The sequence below is a fragment of the Sus scrofa genome, chromosome 12 (genome assembly GCF_000003025.6).
Source record: "Sus scrofa isolate TJ Tabasco breed Duroc chromosome 12, Sscrofa11.1, whole genome shotgun sequence".
Lineage (NCBI taxonomy): Eukaryota > Metazoa > Chordata > Mammalia > Artiodactyla > Suidae > Sus > Sus scrofa.
The window spans coordinates 60,585,910-60,599,824 of NC_010454.4; the positions used below are offsets into that span (position 1 = coordinate 60,585,910).

Genomic DNA, 13,915 nt, shown 5'->3' on the forward strand with positions numbered 1-13,915 from the left:
AAGTTGTGTGGCCGAGGGCCGTCACTGCCCTGGGAGCACAGGCTGTCACTCCCTGGTGGCAGGCCCAGGCCCCTCCACCCCAGCCTCCGGAGGCCACAGAAGGTGCACCCTGCTCTCGCCTTGGCAGGTGGGCCTGGCCTCAGCAGGTGCCACACCTGGCCTGCAGCCCCTGCCCTAAGACCCCGTTCTGCCCTGTATCCCAGGCTTGGGCTTGCTCCCCAAGGCCCAGGCTCCCCCAGCTCTGGTCACCAGGCTCACGGCTGCCCCCTGACCCATCTTGGCAACGGAGTTCAGGGAACTTAGAAAACTGTCCTCAGTAAAGAGGAATCGCCATCTTTTATTTCGGGGGGAGGCCGAGACTGGGGGCGGGGGGCTCCGAGAGAAGATGCAGAGCCCAGACCCCGAAGTCCCCGCCCCAGGTGGGGGGTGTCTGCGTCCTGGGTGTTGTACCGGGCAGGGGCTGCCCCAGGAAGGGGGGCCCTTCAGGACCTGTCAGGCTGTGGAGGGCGTGAGGGGGGCCTTTAAAGCCCCAGACCTCTGCTTTCCATCAGGGGTGGCCCTGGGAAGGGGGTGGATAGAGGGGCGTGTCCTGGGCAGCCCCGTCCTGAGAGCCAGAGAAGCTGGCAGGAGATGCCCCAACAGCATACCAGCTCCAGGGGCCCAGGCCGGCCTGGCTCCCGCCCGCGCCGAGCCAGCCATCTGCACCAGGCTCCCGCCGGGCGGACGTGGGCGACTCGCTCCCACAGTGCCCGAAGGAGCAGGGGGAGGGTGCGGGCCCAGGGGTCCAACCTCAGGACCCCTCCAGGGGCCAGTGTCGTGGAAACATGACCGGCCCAGCCCGTCCCGCCTCGCCCTTCTGCCCCCGCGTGCTCTCCACCGCCTGCCCACCGAAGGAGCTTCTGCCGATGGCAGAGACGCCGGCCCCTTCCTGGCGTGCGCTGTACGGGCCGTGTGGGCTTCGGCGCGGCCTCCGGGGGCACGGGCGGGGCTACTTCTTCACGATCTGGATGACGTCCTCGTGCTCCACGGTGTGGGTCAGCCCCACCCGCTGGGGACTGTACTTGGTGCTGGTGCCCTGGGGACAGCAGGAGCAGACCCCATCGGCCGGCGTGCCCACCCGGCCAGGGCTGCCAGAGCTCCAGGGGAGGCGGGTGGGGGTCCCAGCGCCAGCAAACCCCGCAGCCTCAGCAGGACGCCCCGCCATCTGACCACCCCGGATCCGGCCTGGGTCACCCGCAGGCCACATGCCCCGAGGACAGATGGACACCTGGCCCCCACATGGAAGGACAGGCACATAGTGGCCCCAGCCTGACCCCAGGGCTGCCCTGGGCAACCCTGCCCATGACCTGCCCGAGACTCACCCACACCAGCGCGTACTTGAACTGGCTGGCGAGCGAGCGGTGGATGCGGTGGCACTGGGGACAAGAGAGTCGGACAGTGAGAAGAGGCTGCGTCCAAGCCCCGGACACGTTCCAGGAAGCACCGCTCCCCAGCAGGTGGGCTGACGGCTCAAGCTTGGGCCCCGCAAGGCCTGGTGCTCACGGCTGCGGCCCACTCCCCTCCCACAGGCCGCAGCCACCAGAGGAAGGTCTGGGACCCGCGGGCCAGAGCAGCAGCCCCACAGACACTCCCTCTGGGCCAGGGCGGGTTTTCAGGCCCCCCACCCTACCTGGAGCCCCTGCACCCCCACTCAGGACGGCCCCACCCTGAGAGGCTGTGGCCCAGGGAGGGCAGAGGTCACAGGCGTCTGTTGGGAGGCAGGAGGGAGGAGACCGAGGAGGGGCAGCCACTCCCCTCCTGAGGACGTGTCCCCGCCCCGGTGTTTGTTTGCGGGAGGTCAGGCCCCCCCCACGCCAAACTCACCACGTGCTCCACCGAGGCCCCTTTCCGGAGGATGATGGCGTCTGTGAAGTCCGGCCGCTCTGCACGGGTGGACGGCGCGGGGGCGGCACATCAGGGCGCACAGCCCGCAGCCTGACCCGACCCCCTGCCCGCTGGCACACCCTCACCAAGGCCCCCAGCAGCTTTTACAGCCCCGACTCAACCAGAAAACCAAAGGACACCCAAGTGTGGGGGCAAACCGCCTGCAACCCCATCAGACAGCAGGGGAGCCGCAGGAGAACCGAGCCACACCACCTCTGGCCGGGCAGCCTCATCTCCCTCTGCCAACGAGGCCCAGGTCCAGGCAAACCGCCCGGACGCAGCCGTAGGCCCGGGGTGTGAGGTGCACAGGGGAGCGGACGTTGGGGAGGCCTGCGTATCCAGCTCCTAAAGCCCTGGGCAGCCTCTATCCCCCTGACCCCCAGCCCAGGACTGGGCCTTCTTTGCCTTAAGGGCTCAGGCCGGGGTCTGCAGGCGGGGGTGGAGAGCTGCTGGGAGACAAGCGGGCCGGGGCCGGCGGGGCCGGGGCTCAGCGCCCTCCGACTCACGTCCTCTCTTCTTGGTGTAGATGCAGGTCAGGGCCAGGTACTCCCAGAGCACCTCCAGCAGGTAGTCCAGGTTGAGCTTCATGCCACAGCTGCCAGGAGGAAGGCGGAGTTAGACACACCCCGGCTCCAGAGGACACCCCCCAGCCGGCCAGGCAGGGCACCCGGGCCAGTGCGGCCCGCCATCCGGATGGCGCTTCCTCTGCCCTCATCACTGTCACGGTCTGCCCGACAGCACGGTGGCCGGGGGGCCCCTCGGCCCTTGCAGCTGCATCGCCCCAAGTGGGAGCCGCCCTCCCCGAGATGTGAGTGTGAGCGGCTACAGTGGCGTGAGGTGCGCTGGTGCCCTGGGGACAGGGACGGGGAGGGGACGGGGAGGGGACGGGGGAAGGGATGGGCCACAGCGGGCGGAGGACAGGGACAGAGCCGTCTGGCGGGAGGACGCCCATGCTCTGCTGCTCGCTGTGGCGGGTGGCAATGTTCTGGAAACAATCCTGGTGCCTGGGCCCAAATCTGGTGCTAGGGGCAGGGGTGCGGGGCAGGGGCCAAGGACAGTCCCTTACCCTCCTGGCAGAGGGGACAGAAGCCACATCTTCCATGGCCAGGAGCAGTGGGTGAGAGCCCGGGGCTCTCTAGGGTCCACAGTTAACTCCCAAGTCCCTGGCCATTCTCATCCGTGTACCTTGGTGGGTAAAAATCCTTCTGCTTCTTAATTTTTTTTTTTTCTGTCTTTTTAGGGCCGCACCCATGGCGATATGGAGGTTCCCAGGCTAAGGGTTGAATCAGAGCTGTAGCTGCTGCTCTACGCCTCAGCCACAGCCACGTGGGATTCGAACTGCGTCTGTGACCTACACCACAGCTCATGGCCACGCTGGATCCGTAACCCACTGAGCGAGGCCAGGGATCGAACCTGCGTCCTCGTGGATGCTGGTCAGACTCATTCCTGCTGAGCCACGGAAGGAACTCCCCCTTCTGCTTTCTTAGCTAGAGCTCACCCCCTGTCACCCACCAGCCCAGCCAGTTCCGGGCAGGACCCAGCCAAGGTCCCCAGCAGCGCCCGGAGAGGCCTCCTCGGCTGCAAGGAGGCAGGCCGGCCGCGGTCCCGCCCAGCAAGGGCAGCGGGGAGCCTCACCTGATGACCACGCTGTCAGGCTTCCGGGCCAGGCGGTCCACTTCTTCCATGGAGATCTGGTCGATCTTGTTGTAAACCTGGGGGGGAGAGGGTGCGCGGGAAGCGCAGGGACAGAGCAGTGCAGGCCGGGCCCTGCCCGCTGCCTCACCGACGGGAGAGGCCGGGCAGCCCCTGGGCCAAGGCGCGGGTGCCTCGCTCGGCCCGGCAGCCTGGGAGGGGCGCCCCTCGCGGGGCACAGGGCTGGGGGCCGGTGCCACTTACATACAAGCAGGGCATGTACACGCGGTTGCCCACAATCACGTCGATGAACTCGTCTGGGGAGCAGTCTTCTCGGAAGAGCACCTCCGCGTTGAAGATCTCTGAGGGGCTCGGGTTAAGGGCCACCTGCGCCAGCAGCCCCCCCCCGACACCCCCGCAGGGGCCCCAAACAAACAACCCATCAGGAGATACGCTGCCGAGCGGGACCCCAAGGTTATCTGCTTCTGAGGGCTGACAAGATTTTAAGATGTAAGGCACCCCCCGAGCTCCTGCTGTGGCTCAGCAGATACAAATCTAACTAGCATCCACGAGGACGCAGGTTCGAACCCTGGCCTTGCTCAGTGGGTTAAGGGTCCTGCGTTGCTGTGGCTGTGGGGTAGGCCGGCAGCTATGGCTCTGATTCGACCCCTACGCTGGCAACTTCCACATGCTGCGAGTATGGCCCTAAAAAGGCAAAAAAAAAAAAAAAAAAAAAAAAAAAAAAGAAAAGAAAAAAAGAAGACACTCCCGCATTTTTTTTCTCAAAGAAACATTGGGAACTTGGGCTCATCAGACACAACTTAGAATAGATTTACAAGGAGATCCTGCTGAATAGCATTGAGAACTTTGTCTAGATACTCATGTTGCAATAGAACAAAGGGTGGGGAAAAAAATGTAATTGTAATGTATACATGTAAGGATAACTTGATCCCCTTGCTGTACAGTGGGGGAAAAAAAAAAAAAAAAAAAAAAGAAACACATGTGAGAGTTTCAATCAATACATAACCCTTTCAGATGAGAAGAAAACCAAGGCAGCTTAGTGGCAGCCCCAGCTCCTAGTCCAATCCAGCGCCCCGGGGCAGAGGGCTTCTCTGGGGCTGCCCTGCCTCCGAGTGCATCACTTGCCACCAGCCTGCCCCGCCAGGAGCTCTCTCTGTGCTGAGCCTGGGACTCACCCCCAGACATTTCAGGGGTGCCCACAGGCCCTGGTTCTCCCCGGGGCTCCTCCAGCCCAGGAGACCCTGTTCTCAGGGGCTGTTTCCTCGCCAGCTTGTCTTCCTTGCAGACGTGACTCTCCTTGAACCTGGCCAGGAGCCAGGGGGCCACCGTCGAGGGCATGGCTGCAGCCCAGCCAGCCTGGAGCTTGGGGAGCCCGGGGCAGAGGGGACAGAAGGGCCTCGTGGGAGCCGGCTGCAGCTTCCCCGCAGCCCGCGCCCAGCCCCGCCCCAGAGGATGCTGTACTCGTGCAGGATCAGCTGCACCAGCTTCTCCGAGCACTGGGTCAGCGTGACCGTCGAGTTAAAGGAGATGCCGCCTCCTTTCTTGGGCTGGAGGAGAGAGAGGGGACACGCTGACGGGGCCTCGCCAGGCTCCCAGCCCCCTTGCCCGTGACCCAGGGGACAGGGGCCTCACCTTGAAGTAGATGTTGGGCTTGTGCTTGTTGAGGCGGATCCCCACCGACTCCAGCTCCTTCTCCAGCAGGGACCTGGGAGGAGCCCCAAGGCCTTCACAGGTGCCCAGGGAGGGCCAGCCCCCCTCTCAGACGAGGCGCAGCCCTCCTCCACCCGCTGCAGGCCGCGGGTAAGCACGGATCTGCTGCCTGGGGCTGGGCAGCCCCAGGGCACCCAGGCCTCCGCAGGCAGGAGCCAGAGCCAGGATGGCACAGCCCCGGCCTCCAGACACAAGCACCTCAGGGATGAGGCCCCCGGCCACCTGTCCTGGGCTCGGCCTGTGCACCATCTTGCCTCTGCTCCCACGGGTGGTAGGGCCACAAGCCCCTGGACCACTGAGGCACTGCGGCCACGGTGCCCCCCCGCCCCCAGGGCCTCGGGCCGGCAGCCGCGCTGGCTCCGCCACAGACCTCTGCGCCTCTCCCTTGGTGGCGTCCAGCATCATGATGACCACGTCCGCCGTGCGAGCCACTGCGATCACCTGTCGGCCTCGGCCTTTCCCTGGTCAGGGGGGGGAGGTGGTCATGCAGTGACACGGGCAGGACGGTGTGGCGCCCAGACGCCTGTCCTTACAGACCTGCCATGGACTCTGCCCCATGCCACCCCTGGCTGGCATGTGTCTCGAACCCCGTGCTGTCTCGCTCATGGAGACGTGCTGCAGGAGGAAACTGGCCTCACCACCCGGGGAGGAACGGTGTGCACCCCCCACCCCGAGAGCAGGAGGGGAGCATCCCCCCACCAGCGCCCACTCAACCCGCCAAGCTGTGCCGCGCAGTCGGTGTGGTCCGCCTGCCGCACATGAGAGACACTCAGGCTTTGCCCAAACGCACAGAGCTGTGTCGTCCCAGCACGTGACCCGTCTGCCCCTTGAAATAAGTTACAGAAAGGAGCCCGGCAGTCAGCACAGGAGGCGGGGTTGCAGGCGCTGACACTGGATGCGGATGAAGCAGCCCAGCCGCGGGGACACGGCAACCCGGGGACCGAGGAGGCAGCCCGGCCCCAGGCAGCCTGGGCTTCCTCCACGACCTGCCTCCCGCTTCAGACGACGCGGGGCCGGGATGCGCCGACCACCGGGGCCAGCGGCCTCCTGGCCCCGTGCCGCTAGGTGGGCGGGCCTAGGGGACCACCACGCCCCTGCCCGATTCAAGCCGCAGGACCTCATCCCGAGGAGGGTGGCGGGCGGGGGCCTGCGGGGGGGACACAGCCCTGGCCCAAGGAGGAGGCCGTGGCCCCAGCCAGGCGGCTGTACGGCCAGAGGCAGGTCCCACCCCAGCTCTGACTCAACAGGCAGTGGTCGTTTAGGGCAGACACTTACGGAGGGTCCCCCCGCCTTGAGCAGGAACCAGCACGCCTCCCCAGGCCACAGGGAGGCTCGTGCGAGGGCCGAGGGAGACCACAGCAAGTGCGGCCTCACCCCCCGCCAGCAGCCATCTCCTGCCATCACTGTGGACAGCCACCTGCCACCAGAAGCCCTGCGCGAGTCCCACCTCCCAAAGCAGGGGACAGGGCTCTAGGATAGAGGCCGTCTGAGCCAGCCACTAACACGCATCCATCCCTGGCAAGGTCCACCACAGACGGGGCATGGGAACTCGATCCTGCCTGGGGAGCACCCGGTCCCCTGGGCTCTGAGGCCAGAGGCCCTCGGAACAGAGCATTGGGCACCAGGAGGGGCTGTGAGCCCATCCCATCAGCTGTCCACAGCCAGCCATTCTCACAGCGAGGCCAACGCGCCCAACACCCCGTCCCCTGCCCCTTGCTCCAACACTGACCTTGTGCGGCGCCCTCGATGATGCCAGGAAGGTCCAGGAGCTGGATGTTGGCGCCTTTGTACTGGGAGTCACGAGAGAAGGTGAGGTCGCCGGTCAGCTTCCAGAGGGAGTCTGAGCTCTGTCCCCACCCCCGCCGGGTGCAGAACGCATCCCCTGCGAGCTGAGGGGCCCCCGGGGGGCTCTCCCCGTTTCTACAAGCGCACAACAGCTGCTGCTGATGGCAAGAGCTGCCCACAAACAAACCACTTCACGGCGGGAGGCCAAAGGCCCCAGGACTCTGCTGCCCAGGGCTCCAAAGCCTCACGGCAACAGAAGGACCCGGGCAACCAGCTGTGGGGGACCGAGGGGCACCGCCGAGGAGAGCCAGGCGTGCTGGCTGGACTCGGAACCAGCCAGGACTGCAGGACGGGCCATGCATCTTGGGGGCCCCGGCAGCCCAGTCCCCGGAGGCATCAGTGCTGTGGGCATAGCAGCCCAGCTGAGAGCCGCCACCGCCCCCCAGGTCCCCATGGTCCCCAGGACACACGCATTCACACACACGCTCACCCGGCCTCCCGGAGCCGGCAAACCCCGACTTACTTCGATGACCCCCGGGATGCAGGTCAGGGTGGTGAACTCGTAGGACGCAGCCTCGCTGGCGGTGGAGGTCATCAGACTCAGGAAGGTGGACTGGGGGGAAGGAGGGCGTGGCAAGGCCGGCCCCGCCCCGGAAGCAGCAGGGCCACCCCCTCAGCCCCCACTGGAGTCCCCCCTGGCCCCACCCGGTGGCCTCAGGCCTGTCTCGGGAGGACACAGGGACCAGGAGCTTCCTCAGCTGTGTCAGGCCCGGTCCTGCCAGGGCGTTTCTCTTACTCGCCACGTAAAGATGAGACGTGGGCTTTACACGAAACCAAGAAAGGTCTCGGAAGACTCCACAGGGGAGCTGGCGTCAGTCTCCAAAGCCCAAGCACGGGCCCCTCCCTGCCGGCCTCCTGGCGATTCTGCTCCCTGGGCCCGGCCTCAAGGCCCTGGCCTGGGGCTCTGCTCAGATACCTGCCCACGGAGCAGCCCCCCTTCCGCCCCTTCCTGTCCAGGGCACAGAGCTCCCCAGCGAGCAGGGGCAGAGCACCCCAGCCCCCGCATCCCAGCTCCCAGCAGGCACCGGGGGCACGTGGGCACAAGGGCATGCAGGCAAAGTTTGTGCCCTGCGACGAGGCAGAGGCCGGGAGCCACTCCGCAGGAGAGGCAGCCGAGGGGTGCGGGGCCCCAGGGGGCTGGGTCTCCCCCGGCGCTGGCACCCCCCCAAGGCCCAGGCTGCCCATCACTGACCTTACCCACGGAGGGAAAGCCAATCAGCGCCACCCGGGCGTCGCCGGACTTCATGACGTCGAAGCCCTCGCCTTTGGAGGAGGCCGACTTGGAGGGCTCCAGCAGCTGGGCCCGATACTTGGCCAGCTTCGCCTTCAGCAGGCCCAGGTGGTACTCGGTGGCTGAGGACACAAGCCAGACGGAGCTGAGTGTCTGGGCTGGGGCTGCGCGGGGCCCTCGGGCACCTGCGGGCTGGCCGGACGGCCCCGCTGCCGAGGCGCTCAGGAGGTGCCCTTGGCTTTCACTTCATTTGGAACAACGGCCAGGGTCCTTGCTGAGCCCTCTCAACACCGTGTCACGGTGTCACGGTGGCAGTGGGGGAGGGGGACGTGGCACTCCCGGGGTGTCTTCTGAGGTTGCTGAAGGCATTTCTCGGGCAGGGCAAGGAGACCAGCTGCCCAAAGAGGTGACCCGTGTGGCCCAGGCTCAGGGGGAAGCTGGGTCAGGATCTCTGGGCCCAGAGCCTCTACTCTGTACAGACAGGGGGTGGATCTTGTGTGTGTGTTAAAAGCACGGCCTGGGGGAGTTCCCGTCGTGGCACAGCCGAAACAAATCTGACTAGGAACCATGAGGTGGCGGGTTCGATCCCTGGCCTTGCTCAGTGGGTGAAGGCTCCGGCGTGGCTGTGGCTGTGGCTGTGGTGAAGGCCGGTGGCTGTTCCCTTAGCCCGGGAACCTCCATATGCCGCAGAAGCAGCCCTCAAAAGAAAATTAAATAAATAAAAGTACAGCCTGTTTTGTTTGAAACTTAGGTAGAGGCTCCCCAACAAGGGATCCCAGGCTGCCAATGAGGCCCCTTGGAGGGGACACAAGTGACCAACATCAGTCTGCGTTGTAGCCGCCACATGCCCAGTGATTCTGCTCAGAGGCGCAAACATCTCACTGCGCTCTTAAAACGTCACTGTATCTTGGCTAGGCTCCAACATTTGCTTTTTGAAATATAAAAGGTGATAATTATATTTATCATATAATTACATTGATCATGTAGCATATTTATTATATTTAATTATATTTAATTACAGATTATTTTCCTTTTTCTTCTTCCTTATATCACTACTAGGGCACTATATTGACTCCCCCCGCAAACTCCTGTGTACAGAAGTCGCACTGCAGATGCAGGGCTGCATTTCAGGGCAGCAGGGTGGGGTGGGCACAGAACCGTGGCCAGGGGACCAGCCCAGCTGCCTCTCCAACTCCCGCCACTCTCCCTTCCATTCGCTGCAGTCCAGCCACTTGGAATATAACATTTCTTCCTGTTTTCTTTCTTTCTTTTTTTTCCTTTTTTTGCTTTTTAGGGCCACAACTGCAGCACAGGTTCCCAGGTGAGGGGTCGAATCGGAGCTACAGCTACCGGCCTACACCACAGCCACAGTAACACAGGATCCGAGCTGCGTTTGCGACCTACACCACAGCCCACGGCCACGCCGGATCCTTAACCCGCTGAGCGAGGCCAGGGATCGAACCTGCGTCCTCCTGGATGCCGGTGGGGTTCACTAACTGCAGCACCACACCGGGAACTCTCTTGTTTTGTTTTCTTTTTTTGGCCGCCCTGCAGCACATGGAGCTCCTGGGCCAGGGATCAGATCTGAGTCGCAGTCTCGACTTATGCCGCAGCTGCACCAACGCTGGATCCTTTGACCCACTGTGCTGGGCCAGGGACAGAACTTGCGTCCTGGTGCTGCAGGGACACCGCCAGTACCCTTGCGCCACAGTGGGAACTCCAGTAACGCTTCTTTCTGTTTCCTCATCTTCCCAAGGCTATTCCTTCTCACCAGCCCTGGGGTGGGATTACCCACTGGACTTTGGAAAAGTGACTTAATCAATCTTCTAGGGCTTCAGTTTAACTGCAAAGTAGGCATGTTAAAGTAATACCTGCTGTGGCCGACTTCCGCAATCAAAGACCAGCTCAGAGAAGCACTCAGTGACAGCTGCTGTTACTGCTGTCTGCAGCAACCCTACCCCTCTCCAGGCCCCTGGCCGCCTCCTGGGCCAGCTTACTGTCCTCATGGCTATTTGGCTTTGAGTGGAGTCCACTTAGAGGATTTTTCCAATACAGGCTACAGTCCGACAGGATCCGAGGTCGGCTCAGTCTGTGGCTGCCGTGCCCCTCTGCCTCCTCGAGCCCTGAGGTGATACTCCACAGAGTGGCCAAAGGGAACTTTCTTTTTCTTTCTTTCTTTTTTTTTTTTTTTAAGAGCCGCACCTGCAGCATATGGAGGTTCCCAGGCTAGGGGTCGAATCGGAGCTGTAGCTGCTGGTCTATGTCAGAGCCACAGCAACACGGGAGCCGAGCTGTGTCTCCGAGCTACACCACCACTCACAGGAACACCAGATCCTTAGTCCACTGAGCAAGGCCAGGGATCGATCAAACCTGTGGCCTCATGGATGCTAGTCAGATTCGTTTCTGCTGAGCCAAGACAGGAACTCCCAGAGGGAACGTTCAACACAGAAATCAGACCACGTCTCTGCTAGACACCCTCCTCAAGCTTCCACTGCCCTCCGAACACAACTCAGACTCTTCCCCCTGACCCACACGGCCCCATGTGATGGGCCCTCTCCTTCCCATCCTGCACTCCAGCCCCAGACCTTCAGCCGCTTGGACAAGCCAAGCTCATTCACTCTTGCTCAGGGCATCTACACCAGCAGTTCCCTCTGCCGGGAACAGTCTTGCCCCAGGCCTGTGCAACACTGGTTCCCTCCTCTCGTTCTGGTCTCAGCTCAAATGTCCCCACCTCATGGTGGTCTTCGGGGATCGTCCCATCCCCAACACACTTGCTACAACACTGTGCTTAGTCTCTGCAGCGCTTATTACTGGCTGAAATTCCCGTGTTTATTGGGTTTCTAGTTTACAGACTGTCCTCTGGAAGGTCAGCTCCATGCGGGCAGGGATGTGTTCCCCCCCTTAACCGCAATGCCTGGCACAAGGTAAGGGCCCCAACTACTCAGCCTTCAGGACCGAATGCAACCAACCACAGGCAGACACTGCAGCCAACCAACCGGAGCTCCCTGCTTCCTGCCCTGGCGAGCCCACAGCAGGACCAGCCAGGCACGGCCTCACCCACCGTGGCCAAGGGCCTCTCCCATTACTCCACACCCTCCTTCTGATGGAGACCACTCTCCTCGCTCTCCAGAGAACACACCGCGCTCGCCTTTGCCTTAGCAGCGCCCCTGATCTGGAATACCCACCCTCAACCAGTGAAAGTTCCACCTCCTCCTGGAAGCCTTCCTGGGTGTCACCATTCTTCCCGAGGCTCCTCTCTTCGGAGCTCCTCTAGCCCTTAGGATCTGAAGCCCAGATTGAAGGCTTCATTATGTGCTGCCTATGCTGGGCAGTTTACTTTACATCGAGTGCTCATCATCCTGTGCTATGTTATCCTCGTACACAGACGAGAACACTGTCGCTCAAAGAGGTTCAGTGGCTCTCCAAGCTTCCACAGCAGGTACGCGGGGGAGCGGGGTCAAAACCCAGGCCTGCCAGACTCAGGTCCTGACCCACCCACCGAGGGGCTCAGGGCGAGGTTGTCGTGTGTGTGGGTTTCGGGGGGGGCGGGGGGGGGGTGCAGACGGGGTTTCCTCCTGGACCTCCCCGTACAAAGGGTCAGAGCATCAGCTCCCCAGGCCGGGCCGGCCGCCAGGAGACCCGGGCTCCCTGTCTGGGTCAGACCCTGGCTCCGTGAGTGGGCATTTCTCTCCTCGGACCCCTGGTCTGACGCTGATCCGCTTTCTGGGGGTCGCTGCAACAAGGCCGGGCGCGGGGCTCGGATCCCGCCGGGCCCCGCCGGCTCTCGGCCACCCCCCGCCCGCCGCAGCCCTGGCCGGCCCTCACCCTTGTTCTTCTGCGTGCGCGCAATCTCCTTCTCGATCTCGGAGATCTTCTCCAGGATCCCCATGGCGGCGGCGGAGCCGGGGGCACCCGCGACGGAGTCCGCGGCGGCACAGCGACCAACGTGCGCCGGAAGCCCACGGAGAACGGCGTCCCCGTGCGCCCCGCGCGCCGGGAGTCAGAGTCCGGGCGGGCGACGTCGAGCGGAGTGCCGGGCGTCATTGGTTCCGGCCGGGGAGGGCCGGGGCCGGGGCGGGGCCAGGCCGGCGGGGCGGGGCCGGGGCGAAGGTGCGCGGGAGCGGGCGGTGGAGGACCAAGGGGGACTCTCTGGTCACGGACGTTGAACGGTTGGTCTCCAGGGCAGGCGACTCTGCTGGTGTCAAGAGAAGGCGCTGAGCTGAGAGCCAGGTGCCTTGCTCTGTGTCGAGCTTAAAAGCGGGTCCCTAACTTAGCTTTACTGCCTACCATCAGCTGCCTCCCGATAGGACGCATCTCCCATGTGGAATTCTTGACCAAAAACACTGTTTCTGGAGTTCCCTTCGTGGCTCAGCGGCTAGCGAAACTGACTAGGATCCATGAGGATGGGGGTTCGATCCCTGGCCTCGCTCACTGGGTTAAGGATCCGGCGTTGCCATGAGCTGTGGTGTAGGTCAGAGATGCGGCTTGGATCTTGCGGTGCTGAGGCTGTGGTGTAGGCCAGCGGCTACAGCTCGGATTTGACCCCTAGCCGGGGAACCTCCATGTGCTGCCAGTGCAGCCCCCAAATAGCAAAACAAAAACAAAACCATCAAAAAAGCACTGTTTCTGCGTTTAGACTTGAAGAAACATCAGACCACATCTAGAAAGTGGTACTTTTGGGGGGGGGGTGCTGAACCCACAGCATGTGGAAATTCCCAGGCTAGGGGTCAAATCTGAGCTGCACCTGCCAGACGACACCACAGCCGCGACAATCCAGGATCCAGTGGCATCTTCATCCTACAGCACAGCTCACGGCCACGCTGGATCCTTAACCCACTGGCGTCCTCATGGACACGAGTCGGGTTCGTTAGTGCTGAGCCACAACGGGAACTCCAGAAAGTGATGCATTTGAGAGACAAGGGACCTCCTCAGGACTGTCAATGGTGCAGGTGGAGGTGTGGGGGCAGGAGGGTTGTTCCAGATTAGAGGATGCGAAATATAACGTGTGGATCTTGCCTGGATTCTGCTTAAAAATTCAAAGAGCAGTGATAAGAAGACATTCTCAGGACACTTGAGGAAAGTTGACTTTGGATACAGAATTAGACATTCCAGTTTTGCCAGTTTTCTTGGGTGCAATTATGTAGACATTTTTATCCTTCGCAGGTGCACACAGTGTATTTAGGTGGTCTCTGTCGGCTCGGGCTGCCGTAACAACACACTGTACCCTGGGGGTCTTAAAAGACTTTCCTCATAGTCTTGGAGGCTGGAGGTCCACGATCAGCACAGCTGGGCTCTGGTGAGAGCCCTGTTCCTGCCTGGCAGACTGCTGCCTCCGTGCTGAGTCCTCACCCGGTCTTTCCTTGGGGAGCTGCGCAGGGAGAGAGGGAGACGGAGCGCTCTCTGGTCTCGTCTTGTAAGGGCTCTGACCCCATTATGACAACCCATCTTGGGGCTGCATCTGAGCCCAGGAACTTCCCAAAGACCCTCATGTGGGGGCGAGGGCATCAACATATGAACCAGGAGGGCACGCAAGCATTCGGTCCACAGCAGGGG

The 13,915-nt window shown here is 62.8% G+C and overlaps 1 protein-coding gene across 1 annotated transcript; it reads right to left on the reverse strand.

The window, feature by feature from the left end:
* On the reverse strand, nucleotides 313-12,381 carry DRG2 (developmentally regulated GTP binding protein 2). The gene is made up of 13 exons (XM_021067998.1): nucleotides 12,188-12,381; nucleotides 8,324-8,484; nucleotides 7,595-7,684; nucleotides 7,016-7,076; nucleotides 5,657-5,747; nucleotides 5,209-5,281; nucleotides 5,033-5,123; nucleotides 3,820-3,917; nucleotides 3,559-3,635; nucleotides 2,430-2,518; nucleotides 1,864-1,922; nucleotides 1,362-1,415; nucleotides 313-1,075 (listed from the first exon to the last, which is right to left on the reverse strand). Exons 1-13 carry the CDS (start codon nucleotides 12,249-12,251, stop codon nucleotides 989-991), a joined length of 1,095 nt encoding a protein of 364 aa, XP_020923657.1. The 5' UTR covers nucleotides 12,252-12,381; the 3' UTR covers nucleotides 313-988.